The 26,875-nt window shown below is 39.6% G+C and overlaps 2 protein-coding genes across 2 annotated transcripts; both read left to right on the top strand.

Annotated features, from left to right (window-relative positions):
- The first annotated feature begins 1,252 nt into the window (after positions 1–1,252).
- On the top strand, positions 1,253–9,010 carry tmc1 (transmembrane channel-like 1). Its single transcript, XM_042487789.1, has 19 exons — positions 1,253–1,362; positions 1,458–1,634; positions 1,747–1,935; positions 2,487–2,577; positions 2,686–2,767; positions 3,525–3,631; positions 3,784–3,882; positions 4,030–4,172; positions 4,285–4,429; positions 4,517–4,711; positions 5,217–5,396; positions 5,480–5,632; positions 6,334–6,462; positions 6,640–6,707; positions 6,817–7,056; positions 7,133–7,258; positions 7,381–7,459; positions 8,035–8,170; positions 8,767–9,010. The coding sequence occupies exons 1-19, from the start codon at positions 1,253–1,255 to the stop codon at positions 8,991–8,993; spliced, it is 2,676 nt and encodes an 891-aa protein (XP_042343723.1). The 3' UTR covers positions 8,994–9,010.
- A 5,455-nt stretch (positions 9,011–14,465) lies between these two features.
- Positions 14,466–26,058, top strand: tmc2b (transmembrane channel-like 2b). Its single transcript, XM_042487788.1, has 20 exons — positions 14,466–14,511; positions 14,709–14,750; positions 15,081–15,471; positions 17,917–18,063; positions 19,821–19,911; positions 20,005–20,086; positions 20,184–20,290; positions 20,589–20,687; positions 20,894–21,036; positions 21,118–21,265; positions 21,485–21,679; positions 21,781–21,960; positions 22,576–22,734; positions 22,943–23,071; positions 23,530–23,597; positions 23,904–24,143; positions 24,975–25,100; positions 25,429–25,507; positions 25,601–25,730; positions 25,832–26,058. The coding sequence occupies exons 1-20, from the start codon at positions 14,466–14,468 to the stop codon at positions 26,056–26,058; spliced, it is 2,829 nt and encodes a 942-aa protein (XP_042343722.1).
- Positions 26,059–26,875: the final 817 nt, after the last annotated feature.

Below are 26,875 nucleotides of genomic sequence, written 5' to 3'. Positions count from 1 at the left end.
CTATGGGAACAATAATTTTTTTAATTGGTCCAGTATTGAGCAAGAGGGCTGTGACTGCAATGTAACCACACTGTTCACATTGTTTTTGCAACTGACGTACTCAGTTTATTATAAGTGACAATATAATAGAAATGCTTCCCACAGAGATAAACCTTTTTGTTAAAGAGGAAGATCCTTTTTGTTGAACCAGAAAAATCCCCCAAACAGCCTTGGTTTATCTTTCCACTGTTTCAAAAATCTCCAGATCTGGTTTGGTTGAAATAAACCCTTAATTTGTGCAGTTAAATGTGAAAATATGTTGGAAATATACACTATAAAATTACTTTTTATTTAAAAACAGTCTGGTGAGTTTGGCTCTACTGATTTTTGTCTCAAGAGGTGTATCTCTTCCCATATCCTTCCCATAATTATGTCACTGTCAGACATTTAGAATAACAATCTGTCAGTCTGTCAGTGGCAAAAACAAGCGCTTCTATCAGACATTAGGTGCATTTTGGTGATTACATTGCAGCCTGTTTTGCTGTTGTCAGCTGCAGCTGGACCAATTTCAAAATGTGTTGTTCCCATTAATCAGTTAGACACAAAAACATGGGAGAACAAGGTTAAAGTAAAAATACTGAAGTCATTCCTTTAACAGAAATCAACCTCAAAAATGATGAGTTTTCAAAACTTTTTTTAATGTGTCATTATCTCTTTCCCACAGTTGATATTGGACTGGAATTTGAAGGTGAGTGTACTTTTTCATGAATCACTGTCATGTTTATTATTTTACTGGAGTTCTGTAGGAGCTGTTTTTGATCAGTTGTTTGATATCTCAAACTCTCAGCTGTCACCATATACATGTCTGGTTTTGCTGCTCCGCCTGCTCATCTGCTGCAGTTTATTTTCCCCATAATACCTAGTCCCATATTACTGTATATGTTCACCACCACTTTATCATAACCTGTGTCTCCAAGAAAAACTGAGCAGAGAACAATGGCAAGTTTCACAATGGTGTAAAATAATTAGGTGATTATGGATTTATAGCACCACAGAGAGAAAGAGCGTGACACCATCAAGGTGTCAGTGATTTAAATGAGTGGAAATCATTTCTGCAGCATGTTACGGTTTATTGCAACACTGAATGAACACAGCATCTTCGATTTTACTACAGGTGAAGAGGATGAAGTTTCCACTTGTCAAGAGGAACATGAGAGGGAAAAACACAGAGGAAAAAGAAGGGATTGTGAAAGAGAGAAAAAGAAAAGAGGAAATGGGAGGAGGAAAAGATCATCCAGAGCTGAAGAAGGGGAAGAGGAATCAGAGGCCAGGCCTGAGAAAAGAGAAAAGGGCAGGAGAAAGAGAGCAAGGCGTGATCAAGAAGCAAGAGGAAGAGAGAGAAACGAGGAGGAGGAGCCAAAAATAAAAAGCGATAAGACGGCAAAAACCAGGAAGAATGTCAAAAATGAAAAAACAAGAAAACTGGAGGAGGAGAAGGACGAGGAGGGTGAAGGTGAAGAAAGGAATGCCAAGGGAAAAAAGAAACACGGAAGTGCCAAAAAAGAAGAGAGAGATGATGATGGTGGTAAACATGCAGTGAAGGACAGAGCAACAGAGGTGAAGAAGAAAAAGCACAAAAAAGTAGTTGAAACAAGGTAAGTATTACAAATTCAACTTATCTGCACCTTACTACTGAGGAAAACTGTTGTGAGCTTCCCATTCGGAAGAATGAAAGGTGCAAGGTCATTGAACTCTTCTATGCCTCAGTTCAGAGCAGGAGACGAGTGAAGAAGATGACAGTGAAGAAGAAGACAACAAGGAGACGGAGGTGAGGCCAGAGTCTCTGTCACCAGAGGAGCTGGAGAAGCTGAAGGAGGCTGTGGATGAGAGAAAGAAACTGATCCAAGGTCTCAGGGGAAAACCCTGGCCAATGAAAAAGAAACTTGTGACTTTACGGTAAATTAACTCACAATGTTATTAGTTTAATAAGTTGTAACTTATTCTGTTCTGCCAATGTTGTGCATGTTATGGTTTATTCAGAAAAACAGTCATTATAATCACATTTTGCTTGTGACAGCTGTCTGCAATCTGTGATGTGTGCTTCTGTCGTGCATCCATATTATGCTGTTCACAAAGTTAAAGTTAAGTTAAGTTAAGTTAAGTTCACACACAGCTTTTGTTTTGGTAATAACTCCCTCTGTGCTGTTTGGGTGTTGCATCGGTTCCATACCTACATTTGGTGCAAATATACATAAATGTGGTTATTTATAGTGGAGGAAGGATCATTCAGATTTCCTTCAGTCACAGGGAGGCCCAAGGAAAAACATTTGCAGCTTTGGGGAGGCTTAAGATAATCCCCCTAAATATAAATAAAAAATAAATAAATAAAACACAGTCCCTTATCAAAATTAGGATCCTGAAACCATCAGAGTGAGTTCTCAGAATCAGCTTTAATGAAACATGTGGCCTGTGATTCACCTTGAATCAAATTGTCTTCTTCCTTGTAGGGAGTCTCAGGAGTTTGTGGAGAAATATGAGGGAGCTTTGGGGAAAGGGAAAGGCAGGAAACTCTATGCCTACAAAGTTATGATGACCAAGGTAAAAAAAAGGACAACCTGACTGAATATTAGTATCTATTAATGTAATTATCAATGTAATTATACTGAACATTTCATACATTGTTATGTAAATACATTGCTTTTGTAGAAATGCATGAAGTTTCAACGGGACTTTGAAAACTTCAAAACAGCTTGTATTCCATGGGAGATGAAAATCAAAGAGATTGAAAGTAAGTTTAATTTATTTTCCATATATATTTTTTCATCATAGTCTTAAACTTCATGTTATATTTGACACTTCAAAGATTTTGAAGGTCCAGTGTGTAGGATTGAGGCGAATATGTTGGCAGAAATGGAATTAAATATTCCAGGTATGTTTTCTTTAATTCTTAATCACCGGAAAATAAGAATGATTGTGTTTTCGTTACTTTAGTATGAGCTGTTAATATCTATGTAGAGAGTGGGTGCTTGTCCATGAGGTCCGCCTTGTTGCAATGCCATGTTTATAGCCTGGAATAGACAAAGTAAACACTAGCTAGGTCCATTTGCATTATACTTCCGCAGCACTGAAGTTAGCAGCCCCTCCAATGAGCCAAACAATGTCAGAATAAAACATATTTTTAATGTAAAATGGCTTTATTTTGTAAATTACAGCGGTTTAAATCACTGGTTCCAGTTGTTTAGGAGAGGAAGAGACCTATGTGGATAATTCGACCCAGTAAAAACCTCCTGAGCAATGAGTGCTGAAGGCTTTCTAACCATGAATTTAGGCTTGGCACGAGGGGGAAGCTTCAGCTGGTTGCAATCTGCAACCCTCACTGCTAGATGCCACTAAATCCTCAATACTGCTCATTTAAAGAGACAGCACAAGATGACTCACACAGCTCATACTGTATGTCTTACAGGCCTAACATTTAGTTCTTCACATCCTCTGCTTTTAGAAAGTCATTACACTCAATCCTTGTATTTATTCCCCCTGCCTCTCAGGTCATTTTGGCTCCTCAGTTGCCTCTTACTTCATCTTCCTGAGGTGGATGTATGGCATCAACATGATCTTGTTTTGTCTTACATTTGGCCTGGTCATGGTGCCAGAGGTACTCTATGTGACCTTTTTTTTTTTATCATAACAAGTAATAATTTCTTGATGTTGTATCTGTAGTTTTGCTCTTATGTGCAATGTTATGTTGTTTTTCATGTTTTTTTTTACCCCAGTAATCCTCCTTGCTTCCCTGCTTATTTCTAACAGGCATTAATGGGGCGACCCTATGGCAGCATCCCAAGAAAGACCGTCCCCAGGGCGGAGGAGAGCAGTGCCATGGACTTTGCTGTCTTATGGGACTTTGGAGTCAGTTAATAATATGCAATATCACACTCACCTCAAGCTCTTGAAATAGCCTTTTGTTGTTTTGTTACATAAGTCTGTGACTCAGATTACATGTAAAAATGAATGATGCATTGTTTTTCTTCACATCACCTCATCTAAAATCTGCAGGGTTATGCTCAGTATTCAGTCCTCTTCTATGGTTACTACAACAACCAGCGTGCCATTGGCTGGCTCAAGTTCCGTATGCCTCTGTCATACTTTCTGGTTGGTGTGGGAACAGTGGCATATAGCTACATGGTGGTCATAAGAACGTAAGTTTATTATGAGTGCATGCATTTCATTAATTTAGGCATAATGCTATACTGTGTGTCTTTTGTGTTTAATGCTATACTGCGTACTATCTGTGATTGTTTCTGATTTAAGGATGGCCCGTAATGCAAATGAGACAGGGGTTGGAGATGATAACAGCTTTAATTTCAGCTGGAAAATGTTCACCAGCTGGGACTACCTGATAGGAAACCCTGAAACTGCAGACAATAAGTTTGCCTCCATCACCACCAGTTTCAAGGTCAATGCAGCTGATCCAGTATGCTGACTCATACCCTTTATATCACATTCGTATACATCCTGTATATACCTTCTTCTTCCTCTACAGGAGGCAATTTTAGAGGAGCAGGAAAGCCGAAAAGATGACAACATCCACCTGACTCGTTTTCTGCGTGTGCTGGCCAACTTCCTGGTCTTGTGCTGCTTGGCAGGAAGTGGATACCTCATCTACTTTGTAGTGCGCCGCTCACAGAAGTTTGCCCTTGATGGACTGGAGAATCACACCTGGTGGGAAAGAAATGAGGTAGCAAAAGCAGATGTGAGACAAAGAGACACAGCGATACAAGTATACAAAGCAGTGTGGTGTATGCTTTTAAAGCATTAATACCACACTTTCATTTTATGAATTTGGCCTCTTATTTTTGGTACACATACTGTATACGGTATATGCTTTTGTCACTTTTGGGTTTGAATTCACCAAAATATGTTTAGAGTTTGATTTTAGAGCAGATGCAGCTAGTTTTTACAACTCTCCCTCCACCGAAATCTATGAAATTGACAAGTTTTTTCACTCTCAGATGAGAGCTTAATGCTGGTCACCTCTAGGTTGCTGGTTGCTGAAATGATAGTATACACAGTACAGGACTATCCAGAGAGACATTAAGTTTTACTACCAGTACTCTCATTACATATTAGGTTTGCATAAATGACAAATAGACTGCGCTCACTAAAAACATCTGTGCAGTGAATCCTTAGTGTTCCTACATGTTATATGAACTTTCATTAGTCTAGGCCTTTGTGTTTCTCAGGTGAACATGGTCATGTCACTACTGGGGATGTTCTGCCCCATGCTGTTTGATGTCATCAGCGCCCTAGAGAACTACCACCCTCGTGTCGCCCTGCAGTGGCAGCTGGGCCGCATCTTTGCCCTGTTTTTGGGAAATCTCTACACCTTCATCATTGCACTCATGGACGAGATCAACCTCAAAGTGAGAACTAGAGCGCTGCAGACATGTGAGATATTTTATAATTTTACAATATGATTAACCTGTGGTGTGTACATGTGCTGCAGAGGGAAGAGGAAAAGATAGTCAAATTTAATATAACCACGTGGGAAGCCAGTCTTTATAATGGTACAGTGTCAGAAAACAGCACGGCTCCACCCATCACTATTCAGCCTGCTGACGTGCCCAGAGGGCCCTGCTGGGAGACCATGGTGGGCCAGGTCAGTGTGAGTGTGTGTGTTTAAAATATTATGTAACTGTATGATGTAATCATATTTACAGCATGAAGTTTTGGGTATCCCAAGTGACCAATATTAATTACAAATAAAGGACATTGTCCTTGAAGTTCTGAAAATTAAAAAAAAACCAACCTTTTTGAAAGTAAAAAAGTAAACAGTTATGTTTACATGTGTTTATTTCACAAATGTGGCAGTTATATAATTGGCTGTTGATTTGGTATTGATGAGTGGACAGCTGTTTTTTTAATAGAGCCATCTTTTACTTATTTTTGGATTATGTCAATTTATTTTTTTAATACTGACAACTTTGGGTCACCATATATGGATTACATTAGCTTAACACGCTATCAACAAAACTGAATTCAGGGATGATTTCTAATGGAAATAGAAATGTGTTCTGATCGCACCAACAAAAAGTGAAAGAAATACAAAGTTTATGCGATTAAGGTTTGCATTCAAAATAAAATTCATTGTATTCTATATGAGTTGGACATACAGTATAGTTACATTTTATACAGAGAATATCATATAATATAAGCACGGTAAACTAACATTCACATACATGTTAAGTATTGACACATATCTTCAGTGATAAAGCAGAAATTTAGAAAAACATTAGTTAATGTTAGGTGACATCACTATCATCAAGACAGGAAAACATTATTCGACTGCTTCCTTTGCAGGAGTTTGTCCGTCTGATCATATCTGACACCATGACAACCTACATCACGCTGCTGATCGGCGACTTCCTGAGAGCCGTGCTTGTTCGTTTTCTCAACTACTGCTGGTGTTGGGACCTTGAGGCCGGATTTGTGAGTCATCTGCTCTGCCTGATTACAGTGACTGTGCCTCTGAAATTCAGCAGAGTGTATAATTTATTTCTGATTGCATATTCACCTTTGTCTGGAGGTGAATATAAATGTTGGTTATAAAAAATATGAGTCATAGCAGCAGAGTTATTTTTGTCTTTTTCTTTTTATTTGTGAAAGCCATCCTACTCTGAGTTTGATGTCAGTGGGAACGTACTGGGCCTGATCTTCAATCAAGGGATGATATGGTGAGAAAACAACCCTGTTTTTTTTTCAGAAATTCAGAAATTTCAGAAGGCGATGAAGACTTTTAGTGTGTCTTCCACTCAGTGTTTTGACACATTTTTTTTCCTGCAGGATGGGTGCTTTCTATGCCCCCTGCCTGCCAGCCCTGAACGTCCTCCGGCTCCATGTGTCCATGTACCTGCAGTGTTGGGCCGTGATGTGCTGCAATGTTCCGCAGGAAAGGGTCTTCAAGGCCTCTGGCTCCAACAACTTCTACATGGCTATGTTGCTGGTTATCCTCTTCCTGTCCACTCTGCCTGCCATCTACACCATTGTCACTATCCCCCCTTCCTTTGACTGCGGGCCCTTCAGGTAATTATGCTTCTTCAAGGAATCTGGCATTTGCAATTTGATGACTTGACTTCTTGTCACAATCTCTTCTCTTTAGTGGGAAAAAACGTATGTTTGATGTGATCCAGGAGACTTTGGAGTCAGACTTTCCTGCCTGGTTTAGTAAAGTGTTCAGTTATGCCTCTAACCCTGGACTGGTGCTGCCCTTCATATTGCTTATGGTGTGAGTCAACAGTCTGCATGAATACATACTCTTTTGTACATATTTTAGTGTTGACATCATTTCCTTCTATTTGTAAAGTCAAAGTTTTTTTGATTGTAAAAATATGTTACATTATCTTTCAGACTGGCCATTTATTACTTGCAATCCACATCCAAAAGCTACAAAGAAGCAAATGTGGAACTGAAGAAAAAACTTCAAACGGTAACCTAACATTAGATTTTCTTATCTAGGGGTAGGACTACCTTTTGTGTGCTTTTAGATACACTGGGATGAATAAAGTTTGCACTTGTAAATAGTCGAGTGATGAGGGTAGAAAGTTGAGGAAATTTTGTCCAGGAATGATGTGACATTACAGTATGTCACAATGTAAATCTATTTTCTAAACATGGGGGGAAAAATGAATTTTTACATCTGCTTTTCAACGCCTTTTAGCAGCTGAGAAACTTCCCAGAAGTCTTTAGATGCACCGAGAGACAGACCACCTGAGGCCACTGTGGTGTCAGTCTGTGAGCACAGTAGTGTGTTAGTATCATCACTCCAGCAGAGAGCAGCAGAGTTACTGCCTACATCATTTAAGCACTGTCATTGTATTGCTTGTCAAAAAAACCCAGCTGAATTACAGTCATATGAGAATTTAGTGCATTTCTGTATGTCTTATTCTGCATTTCTAAACTTAACAGTAATTTCTAAAATTCTGTGTTTGGGCACTGTGCTTGGAGTGAAATGAGTTTTCTTTACAGTCAGTCTGATATTAATTGCTTGCTGTCTTTCTTAAGCAAAATGAGGAGAACAAGAAGAAGAACAAACGAGCAGCCTTGAAGGCACAAATGGATCTAGAGGAGGCCAGAAACGCTGCATCCCAGGCTGCAGAGCAACAAAAGAACAACACCACTTCTCCACAAGACCAAGAAGGTCAGACTTTTGAAACAGAGTTTTTTTTTAATCATCGGATAAAAAGAAAGAGTAAACAACAACAAACAAACAGAAATCTGTTAAATTTTCATCACAAAATGTACTTAGGGTCTTAAACTATGGAAGCCTAAGAGTGACAAAATGTAGTAAAGGTTTATTAGACAAGTTAATAATATAACCAAATAAATAGTTGAAAAATTACAATAGTGAATAAAAAGAAGAATATAAGAATATATTATACTTTTCCCTGAACCTCCATTCAATTGGTAAAGAAAGGCAAGAACTTTTTACGATTCACAACAAATCAGTGGATAAAAATAAATTCAAACTTAACTTACTTTATTCTTATATTTCACATTCACCAGGTCATTTAATTATTATGTTTTTTGACATATATTTTATTGTTTATCCAGGTATATCACATTCTGCCATTGGCCTATCTGCTACTAATGTTAACTAACTTTATTAGTGTTAACTTGTCTGAGAAAATGCTTTAGCGACTTTTACATGAGTTACCATAGTGATGCTACAGCAGTATACAGTACAGGATACAGTTAATAAATGATACATTTCACTTGTCCTATTGTCTCCTTCAGATGAGGAAGAAGAATGCAGCAGTAGTAGTCAGAGGCAGTATCATGGCAAGAATGGACGCCACCCTTCTCCTCCAGTTAGAGACCAAGAACGCAAACTTTCAGCCACCAGAGCCCCTGTCCCCAGGACCTATCACCACGGTAACCACGGGTCTCCTGGGTATCTGCCCGGTTTCCCTCGGCAAGGTGAACCCAGGATGTACAGGGTGCCGAGTCTGCAGAGACACTGAAGTAAAACAGCATGTTAGCAAAGTTCACTCACAAAAGCACTTTATTGCTTTACTGTGTATCTATGATAAAAAGAAGCTGTGACTATTTCAATTAAGTAGTTTTTTTTTGTTTACTAAATAAAATTAACAAGAGCAAAATTCAATGTTCTTTCAATGCAGCAGTACAGTTCAGTATTTTCTGAAACCACTGATCAGCAAATTAATAAATAAAATCTGCATTAAAGTGTTAAGTCAATTTAAAGTTGAATAAGTTTAGAATTATTATACAAACCAAGGATACTATTGGTGTTTTTATGCTACTCTGGCTACAGACAGGTGTGTAGATTTCCTTTCATCTTTACAATACAGAAGTCTCCATATTTTGCCCAGTCTTTCATATCACCGCAACGCATCACTCTAAGGCAATTATTTTTATGCCTCTGTGCCAGTGCTTCTGTGGCTGGAGTGCATTATGTGTTCAGGTTGTCCGTCTGTATGTCACATTCTTGTAAATGCAACATCTCAAAAACACTATGAGGAAATTGCTTCAGATTTGGCACAAACATTCACTTGGACTCAAGGATGAACTCATTAAAACTTGGTGGTCAAAGGTCAAAGGTCACTTTGAACTGGCATCTATCTCATTCGGGTGAACCTGATATCACAAAAATGCCTTGAGGGAGTTTCCTCAAATTCAGCACAAATGTCCACTTAGACTAAGACTGCACTGATTAATATGAAGGTCATGGTCACTGTGAACTCACAAAACATGCTCCTGGCCATCACTCAAATTCAATTGCTAATTACGACAACATTTCACACATATGTCTAAACGGATAAAATGATGATGTGCTGATATTTTAAATCCAAAAGGTCAAAGGTCAGCTTCACTTTGACATTATATTGTTCTAAAAAAAACACTTTCCTGGCCATTACTCAACATCCTAAGTCAGGAACATAAGGGGAAATATATGATTTACTGAACTGGTGAGTGTAGAGCTCTTCTGTGCTGCTGGGTTGAAGGTGTATGTGAAGGATCCGTGTTTTAGAATTTGTTGCTCCTTTGCAGAAATATCCACTTTTGAAGCATTGTAGAAACCCCCCAATGTGCACACTATACAAGCTGCATAGGCCGAGGTCAGGTGTTTACTGCTAACAGATAATGGCATGAAGCGTCACTTTCTTTCTGATCACAAGAAGAGAAAAACACAACAACAAGCAAGCGGGTTATACGAGTGTCAGTGAATGCATCGGAGTGCACGGAGCAGAGCGGAGAAGCGGATGTTCGCCAGTAAAAATGGTCAATTTCAGTTAATAAATGCTTCTCAAGACCAAGTGGAGCTTCTGTCCATTTCTCTGCAGCTGCTGGTTATTACCCACAGTTACTTCGACCCTGAAGGTAAACAAATCCTCCCTGTGCTGGCAGTAATGGTTAACAGAGGTAAACTTGTGTGATATGTGATAATAAATGTTCAGTAAGTTAAGTAGGCTATGCCAGTTTGTGGAGTTAGTGAACCTCTCTGTCCTTTGTCTTGCTAACGTTAGCTGGGATGGACAGAGCATCTACTTTGCATCAGGGCCTGACAGTGACATATAACCATTTATTACGTTTGATACAGATTACATTAAAATTAATATTGTTTTATTACCCGTCAACAGCTTCAACAACTTGAAGTACCTAAGGTAAAAGGAGGCACTGTCCATGAAAGTGGCCCTTATTATATCGGATGTTTTCAGGTTTATATTATTTATGTTTACTGCTGCAGATGTTTAAGGTTGAGCTCAGCAAGCTTACTTTGTATACTGCTAGGTAGTTCAATCTACACTAATGCATAATATGAAACAAGTTCATCATATATTTGTTATGTAGCTGTCCTGTGAGAAAGATGTACAGTATCTCTAAAAACAAAACTTTTCACATTATAACTTTGTGACAATGTATTTTTCAGCCAGTTCAAGAGCATTTTTAAAGATATTTTGTGTAGCTAAAAAATAGATTTTTTTTGCCATTCCATAAAAGATAAAAAATGTAATCTGTAAGGTAACTAGTAACTAAAGCTGTCAAATAATGTTGTGAAGTACAAGGTACAATATTTGTCTCTTGGTTGCAGTGGAGTAGAAGCATACATAAAATAGAATTACTAAAGTAAAGTACAGGTTTCGCAAATTGTACTTGACTACAGTGCTTGGCATAAATGCAGTTAGTTATATTCCATCATTGAACAGGTCAGGTTGGAGGGCCCCTTTTGAGAATTTTGCTTGGGGACCCAAGTAGGTCAGGGCACTGTTATGGCTACATATGACTCAGGACATGTGTGGATGTGAAGTGTAACTGCAGCTTGACTGGTTGGCGGAGAGAAATAACTGCGAGGCAGTAGTTCTAGACATGACAAATTTTAGAAATGAGAGAGGTAAATATGGAGATGTTGCTTTTTGTTTTTTTTTAAATTGCATTAATGAATTAATTTTTGGCCTTTTAAGACATGAGATGACATTACATGCAATAATCATGCTTTAATGTGTTGTTAACTTTTCAGTTTCCTAACATATTAGTAATATTCGAAATTAAAATCTTTTTAATAAAACCCACAGACATATATTTTCTCTTGGCCTTTCACACTGAGCGCCGTTGTCCCAGGACCTGTGACTGGGCCAAAGCATTAAACTATTCATTAGACATGGATGCCATTTAACCTAGCTAGCTGGGCTTAAATAGATCCCTTACTCATCTCTGGCTGGATGTCCACACAACTTAAATGTGTTTTTCAGCTTTGAAAAATAAATATGATGCACTGAGTGAATGCTTAAAGAGTGTCAGGGTATGTTTTTTGGACAACAATGGAAAACAAAAATCTGATCTGGCTAAACATTCAAATCTGTCCATCAAATGTAAAAGTAAAGGTGTTGTCTCATTAGTTGAACTTGAAATTCTATATATTAACAGGCGTTCAGTGTTGTTCATTTGAAATTTAAGACCTGAGCTATGTTAAGGTCATCATTAAGGAATAAGTGCTGTCTCTAAATCATTTAAGACAACAAGTCAGCAAGCTCATAGTGCCACTGACATTGAATTACAGTGCCAATCAAATCCACTTCCAATGATGCTCATGATCAATTCATGGTCAGTAAGCATTAAGTATTCATTCTGCAGTTATTTGAGAACGAGAGCATGGAGTAAGTCCCTATGCTTTATTCTTTCATTGCCGGCCAGGAATTGTCAATCACATTATTTAATGAAGACTGAGTGAAGCCTCCATCTTCTGTATACTGGAAACTCATAATCTGCTTCACTCTAATTCATCCAGGTAATACCAACCCCTTGATGCCTGCCGTCTCACCCTCTCTGTGTTTTGGCTCCGTCCCAGTCTTCCTCTATGCTGGTACAGTGTGGCAGAAAACTGAGCCATGATGGGTTGCACATTAACGGATATCTGCTTTACCATGATTGGCATCTCTTATTCACTAAGGAAAGAGCGAGACACACTGATTTGACCGCTCAGCTGGTGTCCAGTTTTGCTTTGGAAAGTAAAGGTTGTCACTGCATGTGAACTTGGAAAGTTAGACATTTTTTAGTTAATGGATGCTAGGAAAAAAACTCTGTAAACCTATAAGAACCTATAGTGAGAATGAGGGATGGAGAGGAGTACTGAATGCTTGCAGGAAGTGGAGGGGCCAGTCAGGGGGAGGAGCGAAAGGAGGAGCTGAATGAGGAAGACATGAAAAGGTCCAACCACGAGGGCTTAGCTTGCCTTTAAAGCCTCCAGGCCAGCTTTCATATAAGCCCCTGAACTGTGTTGCTCTCTGTGTTAGCTGCTTCCTGGCATCTCCTGTTTCCTCCTGTATTATTCAAAAGGTCAGATCTGACATTTGACCATAATGACACAAGTAGTAGCTGCATCTTAGTGGTTGAAACATATAGTGGTTGGCAACATTGTTTATCCCTCAGTCCTCACCTCTATTTCATTTTTGTATTGCCTCTGTGCCATCACAAACTCTTAACAATAAAAGTGCAATTTTACTTTTTTTTAGGTCTGTCCTAAAATAATTGGAATTAAACGTAAAGCACAGACCTCTGCCAAAGCCAAGTGTCTCTTCTCACAATATTGAAAGTGCAACATAGGGCATTCAGTACATTAACATAGCAAAAAACATCTATTTGCTATCTGAAGATATAGTGAAGCAATAGTGTCTTGAGCTAAGAAAGAGGTCATGATACCTCTGTGTGTGTTATAATCAGAGCTTCTCTGTTTTTTGTTTTGCAGGTTAGTGCACATGAGTCCCCACCCCTCCATTTGTGTTCATGTCCCAATTGGCTACCCAATGCTGCCACTCTGCCACTCTAGTGCTCATACTGCTGATAACTCAGACCTGACCCATGATGGCAGGACGATGTCATTGCAGAAGCCTACAACCACCCGCCAGGCGCCCCGGTGAGTGTGAGCTGACCTACATGAACACTGTTAGCTCTGTCACAATTGTTGTCATTGCTAGCACCACACTGATAGCTGTCATTTGACTAAGCTATCTCTATGTTTGCTTGTGATGTCCGAGGTAAGAGCTGTGTGCAGGAAATCCCAACCTAGATGTGTATTATAAGTTCAACAAAAGTGAAAACTCATTTGTGTATCCGGCCTAAAAAACATAATGGGTTCCTTCTTGGCCCAGTATACACCCAAGCTTCATGAAAACCAAATTAAATGGGCATTTTCCAAATTCACAGTGTACTTTTCTTAGTTGAGCTACAGTGCAAAGTGTACATATGGGCTCGATAGTTTTATTTTAGCACAGGCTTGAAAAATGTGAACCTTTCCTTTGATGGACAGCACTGTTAGTGAAGTTACAGATTCGCTGGAGAAATTTTTGTGTATTCAGTTTGCACTGTACTCCAACACCTACACTCTGTACAGTATTTACTGACTTGTTTCACTTTTCACTCGGGTTTACTTAAGCTTTCATTTAACTTTAATGTGGTCTGACCTTTATGGTTACATTTACTCTGGTGTCTCCTTTCTGGGTCACAACTTTCTTGGTGTCGACGCTGTTTCCTTGTATAATCACACACATATGACAAAGATGCAAGTTGTTAGACATCCAATTTGAGTAAATTTGAGGATTAAAGCAGATGGACTGTATCTGATCTCTTGTTGCTCCAGTCAGATATCAATTAGCATTTTGACTGACAAGTCTATTGTCTTATTCTGTTTTCTCCCTGAGCTCCTGATTATCATCTAATGGACTTTGTTGTCTTTGACGGTCGTCAAGGAGCCCGCTCTTTGAACAGCCAAAACAGACGAACACCTGTCCTTCATGAGTGTGTGTGTGTGTGTGTGTGTGTGTGTGTGTGTCTGTGTGTGTATCTTGGCTTTTTGACACAGTACCTACACAAGTGCAACAGCCCCTTACACGAGATGACTCATGGATGAAGCGGAGGCAAAGTCTGAAACGAGCAGAAGAGGAGTAACTAAAGGAAATAACTAAAAGAGAAACAGGAAAATGCCCCCGAAGAGGAAAAATGAAGTTGCAATTAAGGTCGAAGATGGTGAGATTTTTTTTTAAAACTACTATGCTGAAAAGAACTGTCTTTAATTGTTTCTAACAATTTATTTTCAGCTTTAAATAGTCACCTTTTTCATGATGTTTTGAGTAAAAGTCAGAATTAATTAGTAAATATCTATTTGTAGAGAAAAAGAATTATCCCCTCAATTTGTGTGTGTTTCTTTTTTTATATGTCTACAGTTGGGATGGAGGTTGATGCTGTGTCAGACAGTGGGAGTGAAGGTGAGTTTGTTTGCTTTTCATCAGTTAAATTGAGTGAGATATGACTGTCTTAAAGATTTGCAGCAGTGGGATGGAGTTGATGGACAAATTTGTATTAGCTACAACTTCTATTTCCATCTTATATCTCTTTTCTTCAAGATTATTCATAACTTTTGGCCAAATTTCCACTTTCATAGAGGCTGACTGGAATTATTTAAGAGTATTTGTGTACACTTTATTGTCATACTTTGTACTTTTTATGATGTAGAAAATTTGATAAGAGTAATACCGCTGTCAAACAAGCTTCATGTATTTGATGCTTTATCTAAAATGCATATGTGTTTGTCTCAGATGAGGCCAGGAGGAAAGCTAAAAACAGAAGAGCCAAACCCCGACGTGTAGCCAAACAGGTCAGTGACGATGAGGAGGATGAAGAGGATGAGGCACCGAGGAATAAAGGACGAAAGAAAAAGGCCAAGCCCCGGGACAGTGATGAAGATGAGGAGGAAGACAACCGTAGTGTGAAAAGAAAAAGCTCAAAAGCATCCAGGAAGAAAGTTAAGGATGAAAGCGATGAGGAGAGCGAAGACGACCGTGACAAAAAGAAAAAGCGAGGGCCGGCTGCGTCTAAAAAGGAAAAAGAGGAGCAGAATAAGGAGAAGAAAGGAAATGTTAAAGGCAAACAAGGGAAGGAGAAAGGTGGTGAGAAGGACAAGAAAAAGAAGAACGGGAAGTTTAGCAGGTGCAGTATTCTCTGAGAGCTGTCTCTCACCTACCTGCACGCTCCAAACACCTGTATGGGCTGTATGAAGCTATGTGGTATATATTGAGGGAGATGTGTCAGCAGTGTAATCTAAACCTTTTTCTTTCAACATTATTACAACACAGAGTATGCCCTTGTTTCCTTGAATATAAGGCATGTAGAGTTTATGGTTAATTTTGAATGTTGCATCAGCAGTCAGATGCTGTTTGCATACTGAGAAAAGTTTAATAATGGCTATGGCTTGTATATTTGTCAGCAACCACATATGCTGGATTAAGCTAATAACTCATTTCAGTTAATGATGAACAAGTTAGCGTGATAAGAGATTTTTGGCTGCTGTGATGGATGGCGTAATCTCCTTTGTTCATCCATTATTTACAGCGTGCTGCCTTTTCAAAATAAAGGCAACGGGACAAAACATCCTGAGACACCAGATCTTCCCACTGTTTCATTGGGAGTTGGATGCATTTTAAAATGTAGCTTAACTACCGGCTCTGACTATCCAGTGTCAGGAAAGAAGGTTTTAACTTCTTGTGGAGGGAGAATTTATATCAATATCATGAATCTTTTAACCTGCTCATGAAAATAATTGAATGTATTATTTGAATTTGTGGAGAAGTTTTCAGAAACGTTTTGACAAAGTGCTTCATAGAAAGTAAAAGAAAATTTAGCTTTACCTTGTCGGGATAATGCTGTAAGGCTTTTGAATTTCACTGGCTGTTTATAAGTTTTAGCTAGACTGTATATGATGGATGATGCATCCCCACTTACCCTATGCTAACTTAAAGCCAAAATATCCGGGATAAGGCCACTGCCATCTTGCACTGGTGATGTCATTCAGAGGAGTTCCCGCTGAAACACCCGTCCAACCAATCACTAGCTATTGAACATGAGCGCACGGATTAGCATATACAGTTGACAATCGTGGCGTAAAAAGTGTTTTTCGTAGAATTAAATAGCTCATTAAAACAAATGCATCAGAAAAACAATCACTTTAACATGTATCAGGGTGATAAGAAATACCTTAAATGGCAGAAACCATCTGTGTGAAAAATTTATTTGGCATGAACTTCGAGTTTTAGTTTGACCGGTGTGCCATTTAGTCAGCCAACAGGCAGCGATCCAGATGTTTAAACTTCACTTTGGGGAAGCTTTCAAGTCATCCATATTCATATACACTCAATGGTTTTAGCACTGATTTTGAAGCCAATGTGTGTTCGATTTAAAAATTACCTCAATTTGGTAATTTAGTAGAATGGAAAACTGTTGCAGACATCAAATCATGCTGTTTGAAGACAAATCTGACCATTTCTGACCGTCCCACAGGAACGTTTTGATAAATTAGTGTGGTTGGGTTTAGGAAAAGAATGATGGTTTGGGGTCAGAACAAGAGGCTACATTTGTTAGTTACTTAACTTCAGTACGCACATAATGTCACATCTTCACATTAGGTACTTATTACCTAATGTGACGACGTGACGTGACAATGTGGCATTCAGTACAAAACTTGATGTTACATATGTACGCAAATTCAAATAACTCGGTGTTGACTTTTGGGTTCACAAATGACAGGAACAGTTTTTTCCTGGGTCAAAGAGCCATCCGTTCACAGATGGACTTTAACGAAATTCTTTTCCTAACCCTAACCAAATGCTTTTTGTGCCTATTCCTTATCAAATTAACCACAGTATTACACTATGAAACAGTCAGAGCAGAACATTTTGAATGGCTTAGCATCTTGTCACAACCTCCTACATGGACCTTGGTACTCTTTATACTGTGTCACCTGACTTCCTCTTTTGTTCCTGTCGTAATTACTATGGCCACTTGAGGATGCCTCCTAACATTAAACATAAATACTTTTCATGATAACCAGCAAGCCTCATGCGGACTAGTGGCTACGGACAATGGATGAATTAATGGATGTTTAATGATAAGCTGCTTGTACAAATGATGTATGGTGTTGTTTTGTTTTGTTAGCTAAACTAGATATTGAAACTAAAGCTAAACTCTGTAGTCAGATTTCAACATTGATTTTAAAGGTCTATTGTGTAGGATTTAATGGCATCCAGAGGTGAAGTTGAAGAACTGAAACTTCTCCCATGTGCCAAGCGTGTAGGAGAACTGTTGCACGCCAATGCAAAAATGTGAATGACCCTATATAAAGCCAGTCTAGAGGACTGGAAATAAGCAGCTCATTCTAAGGTAATGAAAGCACAACAGTTCTTATTTTCAGGTGGTTATAGAATAATAGCTTCATGGTATTGAATTTAAATACCATTTCTGCCAATAGATGCCCCTAAAACCTACACACAGGATCTCTAATTATCAAAAAACAACACACTAAAACCAACTGTTTTTAAGTGTCTGAGGTTTAGATGTGGCTTAAAGTCATGGCATGTGACAGCTCTTTCCCTTCGTCAGCTCTTCCTCCTCCTCTGATTCTGATGAAGAGTCGCTGTCAGAAGGAGAAATTGAAGCCCTGAAGGAACAGGTAGAGGAGAAGAAGAAACTGATCGCTACATTAAGGAACAAACCCTGGCGTATGAAGAGGAGACTCGTGCTGCTCAAGTAAAACCAAAAAACAAAAACTCACATCTTCTGCCTGTTTGCTTTTGATTGTAATTTCTGGTTGTTGCTGCAGCTGCATTTTGTTCTATCTTTTTTTTTTTTTACCTGTTTGTCATTTGTGTTTTTGCTTATTGACATTTTCTTCAATGAGCACTTTTCTAAATGCTTACCATCACTCATGTCATGTACATGTGATGTTGATCTTGCTTTATTAAAACTTGTACATCGCTACCTTAGCTGTTTGGTACTTCTCTTCATCAGTGCTGTGATCTATGGTATTTAAAGTCAAGGATACTACTACAGATGTTCTACAGAGAGGTCAGAGCAGGTCTGTGCTATGACTATTGTGCCTAACACTCTCCTCTAGTCTCAAGCATGCATTCGCCCGCTAGAATTTCCATCCAACTTCCATCCATCCAATTTTCCGTCCAACATAGCCAGCCAGTCAGGAGCCCACTGTATATAGGAGCTGTGTTACAGCATCTGCAATCCTACACCCTCTTCAGCAACAGTGATTGCCCACTGTTTCTCGACCCTGCCTAGCCCTCAGGGTTAGGCTGTGGCTCCATCCAGGTCCGTTGCATATAATCTGGATTGGCTCGAGCACCCTACTTTGCCGCTGCAGTGGCCTAGGTTAAAAAAAAGGCTCAATGTTATGTCACAACAGGGCATTCATTCATCAGGCTCCACCCAGTTTAACCTGTAAAGTCCAGTAGAATTCGATGTCTGAGACAGAATGAAGGTTACAATGTTGTAACCCATAGTTCTATTCACACAGGTGGAGCCCTCTACCTAGGGGCCCTGTGACTCCGATTCCGCCCGCCAAAGAGGGTGTAAAATGCAGAGACTATCATATGTGTCCTATACTGAGGGCTCCGCATGTTTTCGTGTTGTTTATATTTGTGAATTATTAGTTTACATTTTTGTGAAAGTATGTGGGCAAATGTGACATTGATGGGGAGTATTACCCATAGAGTCCAGTAGAGGGCCCTATTCTGTCTTTTCTAAAAGAACTAGGGTAACAATATTGTATTCTTCGTTTTTGTCATATTGCAAATCAAAGCTATCATGCTTCCAGGAAAATGGACACTTGCAGAACTGAGATTCAATTTGCTCACACAAATAAGACCGTTTTTAGGTGAAGCATGCCAGGTTCTGCTTGAGTAATCACATTCTCTCAAATAAACTTAAGTCTGCACCAAGATTAAAGCTCTCAAGATAGATATCAGTTCATTCACATTTACAAATATTATTGAGTTGTGTAGTAAATTCCCCACTCTGTGAGATGCACAGGAGACACATGAGGACAGTTGCTTATAAATCTCAGGTTAACACGCAGCAGCACTCTCAAGGTTGGCTTTAGCTCAGCCTGTTAGACATCTTCTTCACAGTGTGAGAAGATTGTAAACATGACCCGCCACCTTGCCAGGGTCAGTGTAGGTAAGTGTGTATTTAGTGCGTATGTCTCTCTATGTATAGATCAGTGTAAGCAAGTTTCTGCTGAGGCAACCTGATAGGTGAACTGCCTTAACTTTTTCATGAGCTTGACACTGTTTAATGCATGTTGTTGTGGCTAACTGACCTTCTGCTTGCCAAGTCTTCCTCCTTGTGCTCTATCCATATGCAGCGCACCATCAATCAGTAAATCATCGCAAACCTGTCGTTTTCCTGTTGTTCCTGCTGCTGTCAACTAGTTAATTCAGTGGTTCGGTTGATCATGTTTTTCAGTTGGATGCTTTCTCTCTTTGGTCTAACAGGGAGTCCCAGGAGTTTGTTGAGAAATTTGAAGGAGCTCTTGGGAAAGGAAAAGGCAAGAAGCTCTATGCATACAAAGTCATGATGACCAAGGTGAACTATTCATCTTTCAATACTAAAAGCTACGGCAATACGAACTTTACGTGCTATTTTGTAGATAATCAAATCTCTTTCTTCGAATTTCAGAAACTTATCAAGTTTAAACGAGACTTTGAGAACTTTAAAACAGCCTGTATACCCTGGGAGAGGAAGATAAAGGAAGTAGAAAGTTGGTAACCCTTTGGCATTATTAGATGTTAGTTATGACCTTAAGGTTTCTAAGATCACCATATATCTATAAATCAACCTTTTTTTTCTCATCATAGGTCACTTTGGATCGTCCGTGGCATCCTACTTTATTTTTCTGAGGTGGATGTATGGTCTGAACCTGGTCCTGTTTGGGCTCATGTTCGGCCTGGTGGTGCTGCCTGAGGTATGCAAATTTGCAAATCATTGGATGGCAAAGGATTGTCCTGTTTTACTCTCCCTCAAACTGGCTTACCCTGACGCTCATAACCTAACCCTAACCAGTCCCACTACTCTTGCCTAAACCTAACCGATCTAGCCAGTGAAGGTAACGAGTACTAGCCACTTATAGAAAGAGTAGGGCAGGTCATTCCTTGCTATCCTAAGTACCTCAGGTACAATCTCTCTCATAATTCATGTCAGCAGGTGGCTCTTGATATAGCAGATATTGTACATATTTTCGGCTCCCTCTCCTCTGTGTTTAGGTTCTTATGGGTCTTCCTTACGGCTCCATTCCCAGGAAAACTGTGCCTCGAGAGGAGCAGGCCACAGCAATGGACTTTTCTGTGCTCAATGACTTTGAAGTAAGGAGTGTTTATATAAAAATTTATTCATAGCATGGCTGTAAACTCGTGGATATCTGGCTCTTAATCAAGATTTTAAGAACATATTATCGTTTTAATTATGTTTTAAACTTTTCTTAGTCTTGATGTAGGAAAGTTCCGCCGGGCACCTGTTTGTGCAGTTGTAATATGAGTCTGTAAGTATGAATCTTTGACTACCTCAACAGGGATACTGTAAGTACTCATTTTTGTTCTATGGGTACTACAACAATGAGCGAAGGATCGGACTCCTGCAATTCAGACTTCCTCTGTCGTACCTGCTGGTGGGTGTTGGCATCTTTGGCTACAGTCTGATGGTGGTCATAAGAACGTAAGGCAAGACAATCAGATTTACAGTTATTGCAGACCGAGATGTTTCCGTGTTTTTCATGTGGTCCCTTCTTCTTGTCAGGATGGCTCGTAACTCAAACGAAGGAGGGGACGGAGCAGAGGAGGGAGAGTTCACCTTCAGCTGGAAGATGTTTACCAGCTGGGACTACCTGATAGGAAACCCTGAGACCGCAGACAATAAGTACGCCTCCATTACCACCAGTTTCAAGGTTAGCAGGTGTGTGTGTGTGTATGTGTGTGTGTATTTGTGTTGGAGGGATGAGCATTGCAACATGAGCAAGGACTTCCTGCAATGCACCAAAATCTAACAATTGTACATAAAAACAAATCATCATATAATGAAAGGATATGAATTTAAATATGTGAAAACAACAATTATGTGCAAATAGAAAAATAATTTAAAGTAAATGCTACTTGTCCCACTGTAGGAATCCATTGTGGATGAAAAGGAGAACCAGAAAGATGAGAACATCCATCTCCGACGATTCCTCAGGGTTCTGGCAAACTTTCTGATCTTGTGCAGCCTCGGAGGCAGCGGATACCTCATCTACTTTGTGGTGAAACGTTCTCAGGAGTTTGCTAATATGAAGCAAGAAGATCTCTCTTGGTTTGAGAAGAACGAGGCAGGTTAACAATGAACATTTAGTATTTTTTTAGCATTATTATTAACCAATGTCTTAAAATAAATAACAAAAATAGCAAAATGTCTCATCCGATGTGTCAGGTGGAGTTTGTGATGTCTCTGCTGGGGCTGGTGTGTCCTCCTCTGTTTGAAACCATCGCAGAACTGGAAGATTATCACCCTCGTATTGCCCTTAAGTGGCAGCTAGGACGAATCTTTGCCCTCTTCCTGGGAAACCTTTACACCTTCCTCTTTGCCCTGTTTGATGAGGTTACTGCTAAGGTATGACATATGTCTCTATGTGTCTTTTCCTGTTTCTGAACAGGTGTGCCACAGTTGTATTTATACATATTGGGATTTTTTTTTATCTGTCTCCTGTGTTTCTATAGGAAAAGTCTTGACTGCTGCTATGTTGTCTAAATTACCCTAAATCCTAAATTGATAACTAAGGACTTGAGACCATAATGGCACATCTCTGGGTCACTTTTAGAATGCTGTTTAAACCATCAGCTAAACTCAGTATGCTGTGACAGCATATACCTTTAAAGCAAAAGTTTGCGTTTACTGATTCGCTGTAGGTATTCTCTAGCTGCAATTCACCGCGACAAGATAAATCCCCAACTTTTAGTTTGGCTGCACTTCACTGCAGAATCCAACATCTGCAGCTCAGAGTGGCCGTCCCTGTGCTAACCAACTTTTGGCTTCTTATCTAAAAGACGGATGTGAGAGTGGTATTAATCTTTGCATCCAACTCTCAACCAGAAAGTGAATAGTATTCCCCAAAATGTGCAACTTTTCCATGAAATCCAGGCTACAAACTGTAAATGTCCCTGTGTGTGAATTGTGCCACACATGTAGAGTTTTAGTTGAGTGTGCTTTGCATTTTCTATTCTTTAGTTGGAGAGCGAGAAGGCCATCAAGAACGCCACAATATGGGCCTTAAATCAGTACTACGCCAACTACAGCTCCTTCTACAATACGACAGATGTGCCTCCTCCAGATGTGCCCCCAGCTGACGTCATCAGAGGACCCTGCTGGGAGACTGGAGTGGGAATAGTAAGCAGTGACATTAGATTGTATAGTAGTGAATGAGAAAATGTGGGTGCAGATGAAGAAGCATACATTAGTAGCTGCAGTAGTCACAGTTAGAATGTTTGCAGCATCAATCCTCTCCTTTAACTTTCACTCAGTCAAACAGAAGAGACATCATTTCATTTGTCAGTTTGTATTTGCCCTTATTTCTTGTTGGTTATTTATGCTGCAGGAATTTGTGAAGCTGATTGTGTCGGACATGCAGGTGAACTATTTGACCATCCTGATTGGTGACTTTGTGCGAGCTGTCCTTGTCCGCTTCCTTAACTACTGCTGGTGCTGGGACCTGGAGGCTGGATTTGTAAGTTTGTTATAGTGCACCAGTGGATCTTTACACATGATCTGTTTGGTTAGAGTTTTTTCTTTTTTCTTTTTTTTAATCACCCACAATACACAACTTCTGTGTCCTGTGGTGTAAACGTCACGCTACAGCACACCCACAGTCATGCGTCTGAATGTGAATTTAAAGTTGGTGTGTCAGGTCATGTCATTATTGTATAGATACCATGTCGTTCAGCTATTATTGAACAATGTGGGAGTACAGCACGGTTCGTTTTGGATCCAAGTCAACCTGATACCATACAGTGACATCTGGCAAGACAGCTGATCCCTAACATCCAGTGAAACAGGACACTGCAATGAGAACTTAATTACACAGAGAGAGAAACATAGACAGGAGCAAATGCAAAGTGTATCAAGCTGGCTCTTATTAATTAATTTGAGCACAGTAATCATGTTGTAATCATGTGTTGTTTCCAGCCTTCGTATGGAGAGTTTGACATCAGCGGAAATGTGCTTGGGCTTGTCTTTAATCAAGGGATGATATGGTGAGTTACTCCACATCTGCATGGTTGATTTTATGTTCTGTCTCTTTCTGTATTCCCTAATGGGACTAATGAGCTTCCCCCTGCTGCAAAACTGTCTCCAATGTGCCTGTAATTAACAAAGTAGTGAGTGTGGAGTGACTGCTTATTCAAATTAGACCTGTTATTTGTTTGACTGTTGACTTTAGAACAAAAATTGTAACAAAAAAAACAAAAAACAATTAAATCACCAATGAGAATACTCAGTAAATTTATATAACTGATAGGTTCAAAGTTGGCTGATGATAGTGTTGCTGTTGTTTTCCTCAGGATGGGAGCGTTTTATGCTCCAGGTCTGGTGGGTCTGAATGTTTTGCGTCTCCTGTGCTCAATGTACTACCAGTGCTGGGCAGTAATGTGCTGCAACGTTCCCCATGAGCGAGTTTTCAAGGCCTCACGGTCCAACAACTTCTATATGGGCCTTTTGCTGCTCGTGCTGTTCCTCAGCCTGCTGCCTGTTGTCTACACAATCATGACCTTGTCTCCGTCATTTGACTGTGGGCCATTCAGGTCAGTAAGAGATGAAGTACAGTTGGGCTGAAATGGTATACTACGTGTTAATGAAAGATGAATTTGTATTACAATAGCCTTATTTGCACAGGACTAGTTGCAGAGGTTGTCTGTGATCTTGCCATGCAATGTCATGCAAATCCATCTGCAACTCGTCAAGCAAAAATTCCACTTCAAAGTACCATATTTCACCAAACTCAGAGGCCATGTGATTTATTAGAACAGTGCATCTCTGTGACTTAATTTTATTTTTTTGCACTTTTTTTGTTTTCTCTGTGCCATTTTTCCCCTCTGTGCCCTTGTTCCTTTTTTCTCTGTATCATTGAAAACAATACCTGCTAAAAATCACGCTAACAGCATATTATAATCTACTTGTTAACAGCACCTTTTTGCAGGTGCAGACACCTCCAGTAAGCTACTTGTGGCAACAGCCTCATTTTTTTGTAATGTATTACCTGCTTCGGTTCTGTTAATTGAAATTTAGATTAATTTTTCATGCATTAGGATGCTGTTGGCTCGTACTGATTGTCGTACCATACATTTTCACTTTGTAGCAAACCTAGTAGACACTACACTAGTGCAAAAACACAATTTTTTTTTTTTTACTTTATCTGAAAGAAATGATTTAAATAACTGAACAAATTTATTGTACTAGTTATCTCAAAAAACAAAAATAAATAATGCAGATTTTCATTCACAGTTGTTTAAGAGGTTGCTTAAGCACATTTATGATTAAATATACTAAAACAGTCTCACTTTTGCAATTTGGTGGGCATTTTCTATCGGTACACAATACATAGTGCACTGCATTTGCTCTGTGTTTTCCCCCAGTGGCCAGGAGAAGATGTATGACGTGGTCATGGAGACTATAGAACAGGATCTACCGGCCTTCATAGGGAACATTTTTACATATGCCACCAACCCTGGACTCATCATGCCAGCTGTCCTTCTCATGGTGTAAGTACAATTTAAATATTAACATACATCTGCTAAAAAAGGCAAACTGTGCCATTTTATATTTTGGAGAGGAAGGGCAACATGAATAGGTCTTGAAAACATAATTGTTAAAGTCCATGACTTTTCTGGGTTTTCCATGAGCATAGGAACCCTGATAGTAAAATTTTTACATATTGAATCCAAAGATGCCAGAATCAGAGTGTGTATTTGTAAGTCATAAAACTTGCAGGGCACGACCTTGGTGTCCACTGCCCCATATCAAACACCTGACTGTGATCTAAGCCATTGTACGGCTTTCACCTAAAAGACTTATAACACTGTATAACAGGTTGGCCCTCTACTACCTGAATGCAGTGTCAAAGGGATACCAACAAGCAAACCTGGATCTTAAAAGAAAGATGCAAATGGTCGGTATGAGCGCTCATTTCCCTCTTTTTAGCAGAATCTCTTTTGTTCAAGAGCCACACAAATTACCATCTTGTTTATTGGTGGACACTTAGGCTCGAGATGAGGAGAAGAACCGCAGGAACAACAAGGACAGCACTAATCAAGTGATGAAAGACTTGGAGGACCTGCTGCCAAATAAGTCCCTAATACCGCCTCCCACCGAGGAAGAGCTACCTCCACCTGGTACACACACACACACACGAATTGCTTTAATGTGCATGCTATCAGCCAATTTGCACTCGACTGTCCTCACCGCACTTTCTGCTCTCCACCTGTCTTCTCAGATGTCGTAACCGAGAAGGGCAGCAAGTCTCCCAAAATAAAGCCAGGGGCAGCAGGAAAAGGAGTTAATCTGCAAAAGGATGTGTCACTGGCTGCACAAAACCCCAAAGCTCCAGTGACACGTGCCCCGGGGCCACGAAGAGGGCCTCCTGGAAATGTCAGGGGGCCTCAGCCTGGGCCTGGGAGAGGAAGAGGTCGGGGTGGGCCTCCGAGACGACCAGAGTCTTGATTCATGGACTAAAATCCCAAAACACAGACAATATCTACAGTTCATCGCAGGCAAACCAGTGTCTGTTAACATGACCATTGCAGTCATAGTCACACTGCAAATAGAGGCTGCCACTAATCACAATTAAGTTGTAATTGACTAAAACATGATAAATATGCACTAATTTGTTGCATGTGCTTTTGCCCCAATGATAAGCATTACAACTAATAATTCAAACATGCCAAATACTCAGTCAAACTCCACTCAGAAATGTGTATTTCTCATATTTATGTCCCCTAAAATATCAGAGCTTGACAATACTGACTTGTATTTGTGCAAAGTTGTTACTAGAGAGGTGTTTTCACATTCCTTTACTGAAGTCATCGATGTCTGCATTTCCCTACAATCTAAGATGAAAACAAACCCTTGGCAAATAACATCAATTACGTCCGTAATATGAAAGCCAGTCGCTGTCTAATACTGGACTCACATATTGAAAGTGGAGCAGACTTGACAGACTCAATGAAACATGAAACCTCCAGCGCAGAGTGGACTTGTCACAGATTTACAATATTACTAGGTATTAGTAGCCAAGATGGCGCCCATTCATTCCAATGGAGTGTCTCGTCTGGCGAGTACGCCAAAAAAAAAAGTTTACTTCCGTGATATGCAGCCTATTGAATACGAGCAGAAGTGTTTTCCCCGCCAGCTCCACCCTTTAGTTCCTGTTTGGCTCACAGACTTTACGTTGTGATGGAGTAATGGATGTTTAAGGTGTTTTTCTCAGTATGAGGAAAGTTTCACAAACATAAAACCACCATGACTCAAAAATTTATAA

Source organism: Plectropomus leopardus, chromosome 6 (genome assembly GCF_008729295.1).
Source record: "Plectropomus leopardus isolate mb chromosome 6, YSFRI_Pleo_2.0, whole genome shotgun sequence".
NCBI classification, from domain to species: domain Eukaryota; kingdom Metazoa; phylum Chordata; class Actinopteri; order Perciformes; family Serranidae; genus Plectropomus; species Plectropomus leopardus.
Note: the sequence above shows the minus strand (reverse complement) of the source record. Positions and strands in the feature narration are given on the sequence as shown.

What these genes read in the sequence shown, in the direction of transcription:
- tmc2b (XM_042487788.1), top strand. Translation starts at nt 14,466, where the DNA reads ATGCCCCCGAAGAGGAAAAATGAAGTTGCAATTAAGGTCGAAGATG. An exon ending in GCCTGGTGGTGCTGCCTGAG is followed by an intron (nt 20,291 to 20,588) that starts GTATGCAAATTT and finishes CTCTGTGTTTAG; the next exon opens with GTTCTTATGGGTCTTCCTTA. An exon ending in TTAAAAGAAAGATGCAAATG is followed by an intron (nt 25,508 to 25,600) that starts GTCGGTATGAGC and finishes GTGGACACTTAG; the next exon opens with GCTCGAGATGAGGAGAAGAA.
- tmc1 (XM_042487789.1), top strand. Translation starts at nt 1,253, where the DNA reads ATGGGAGGAGGAAAAGATCATCCAGAGCTGAAGAAGGGGAAGAGGAAT. An exon ending in AAGAAACTTGTGACTTTACG is followed by an intron (nt 1,936 to 2,486) that starts GTAAATTAACTC and finishes TCTTCCTTGTAG; the next exon opens with GGAGTCTCAGGAGTTTGTGG. An exon ending in TTCAATCAAGGGATGATATG is followed by an intron (nt 6,708 to 6,816) that starts GTGAGAAAACAA and finishes TTTTTCCTGCAG; the next exon opens with GATGGGTGCTTTCTATGCCC.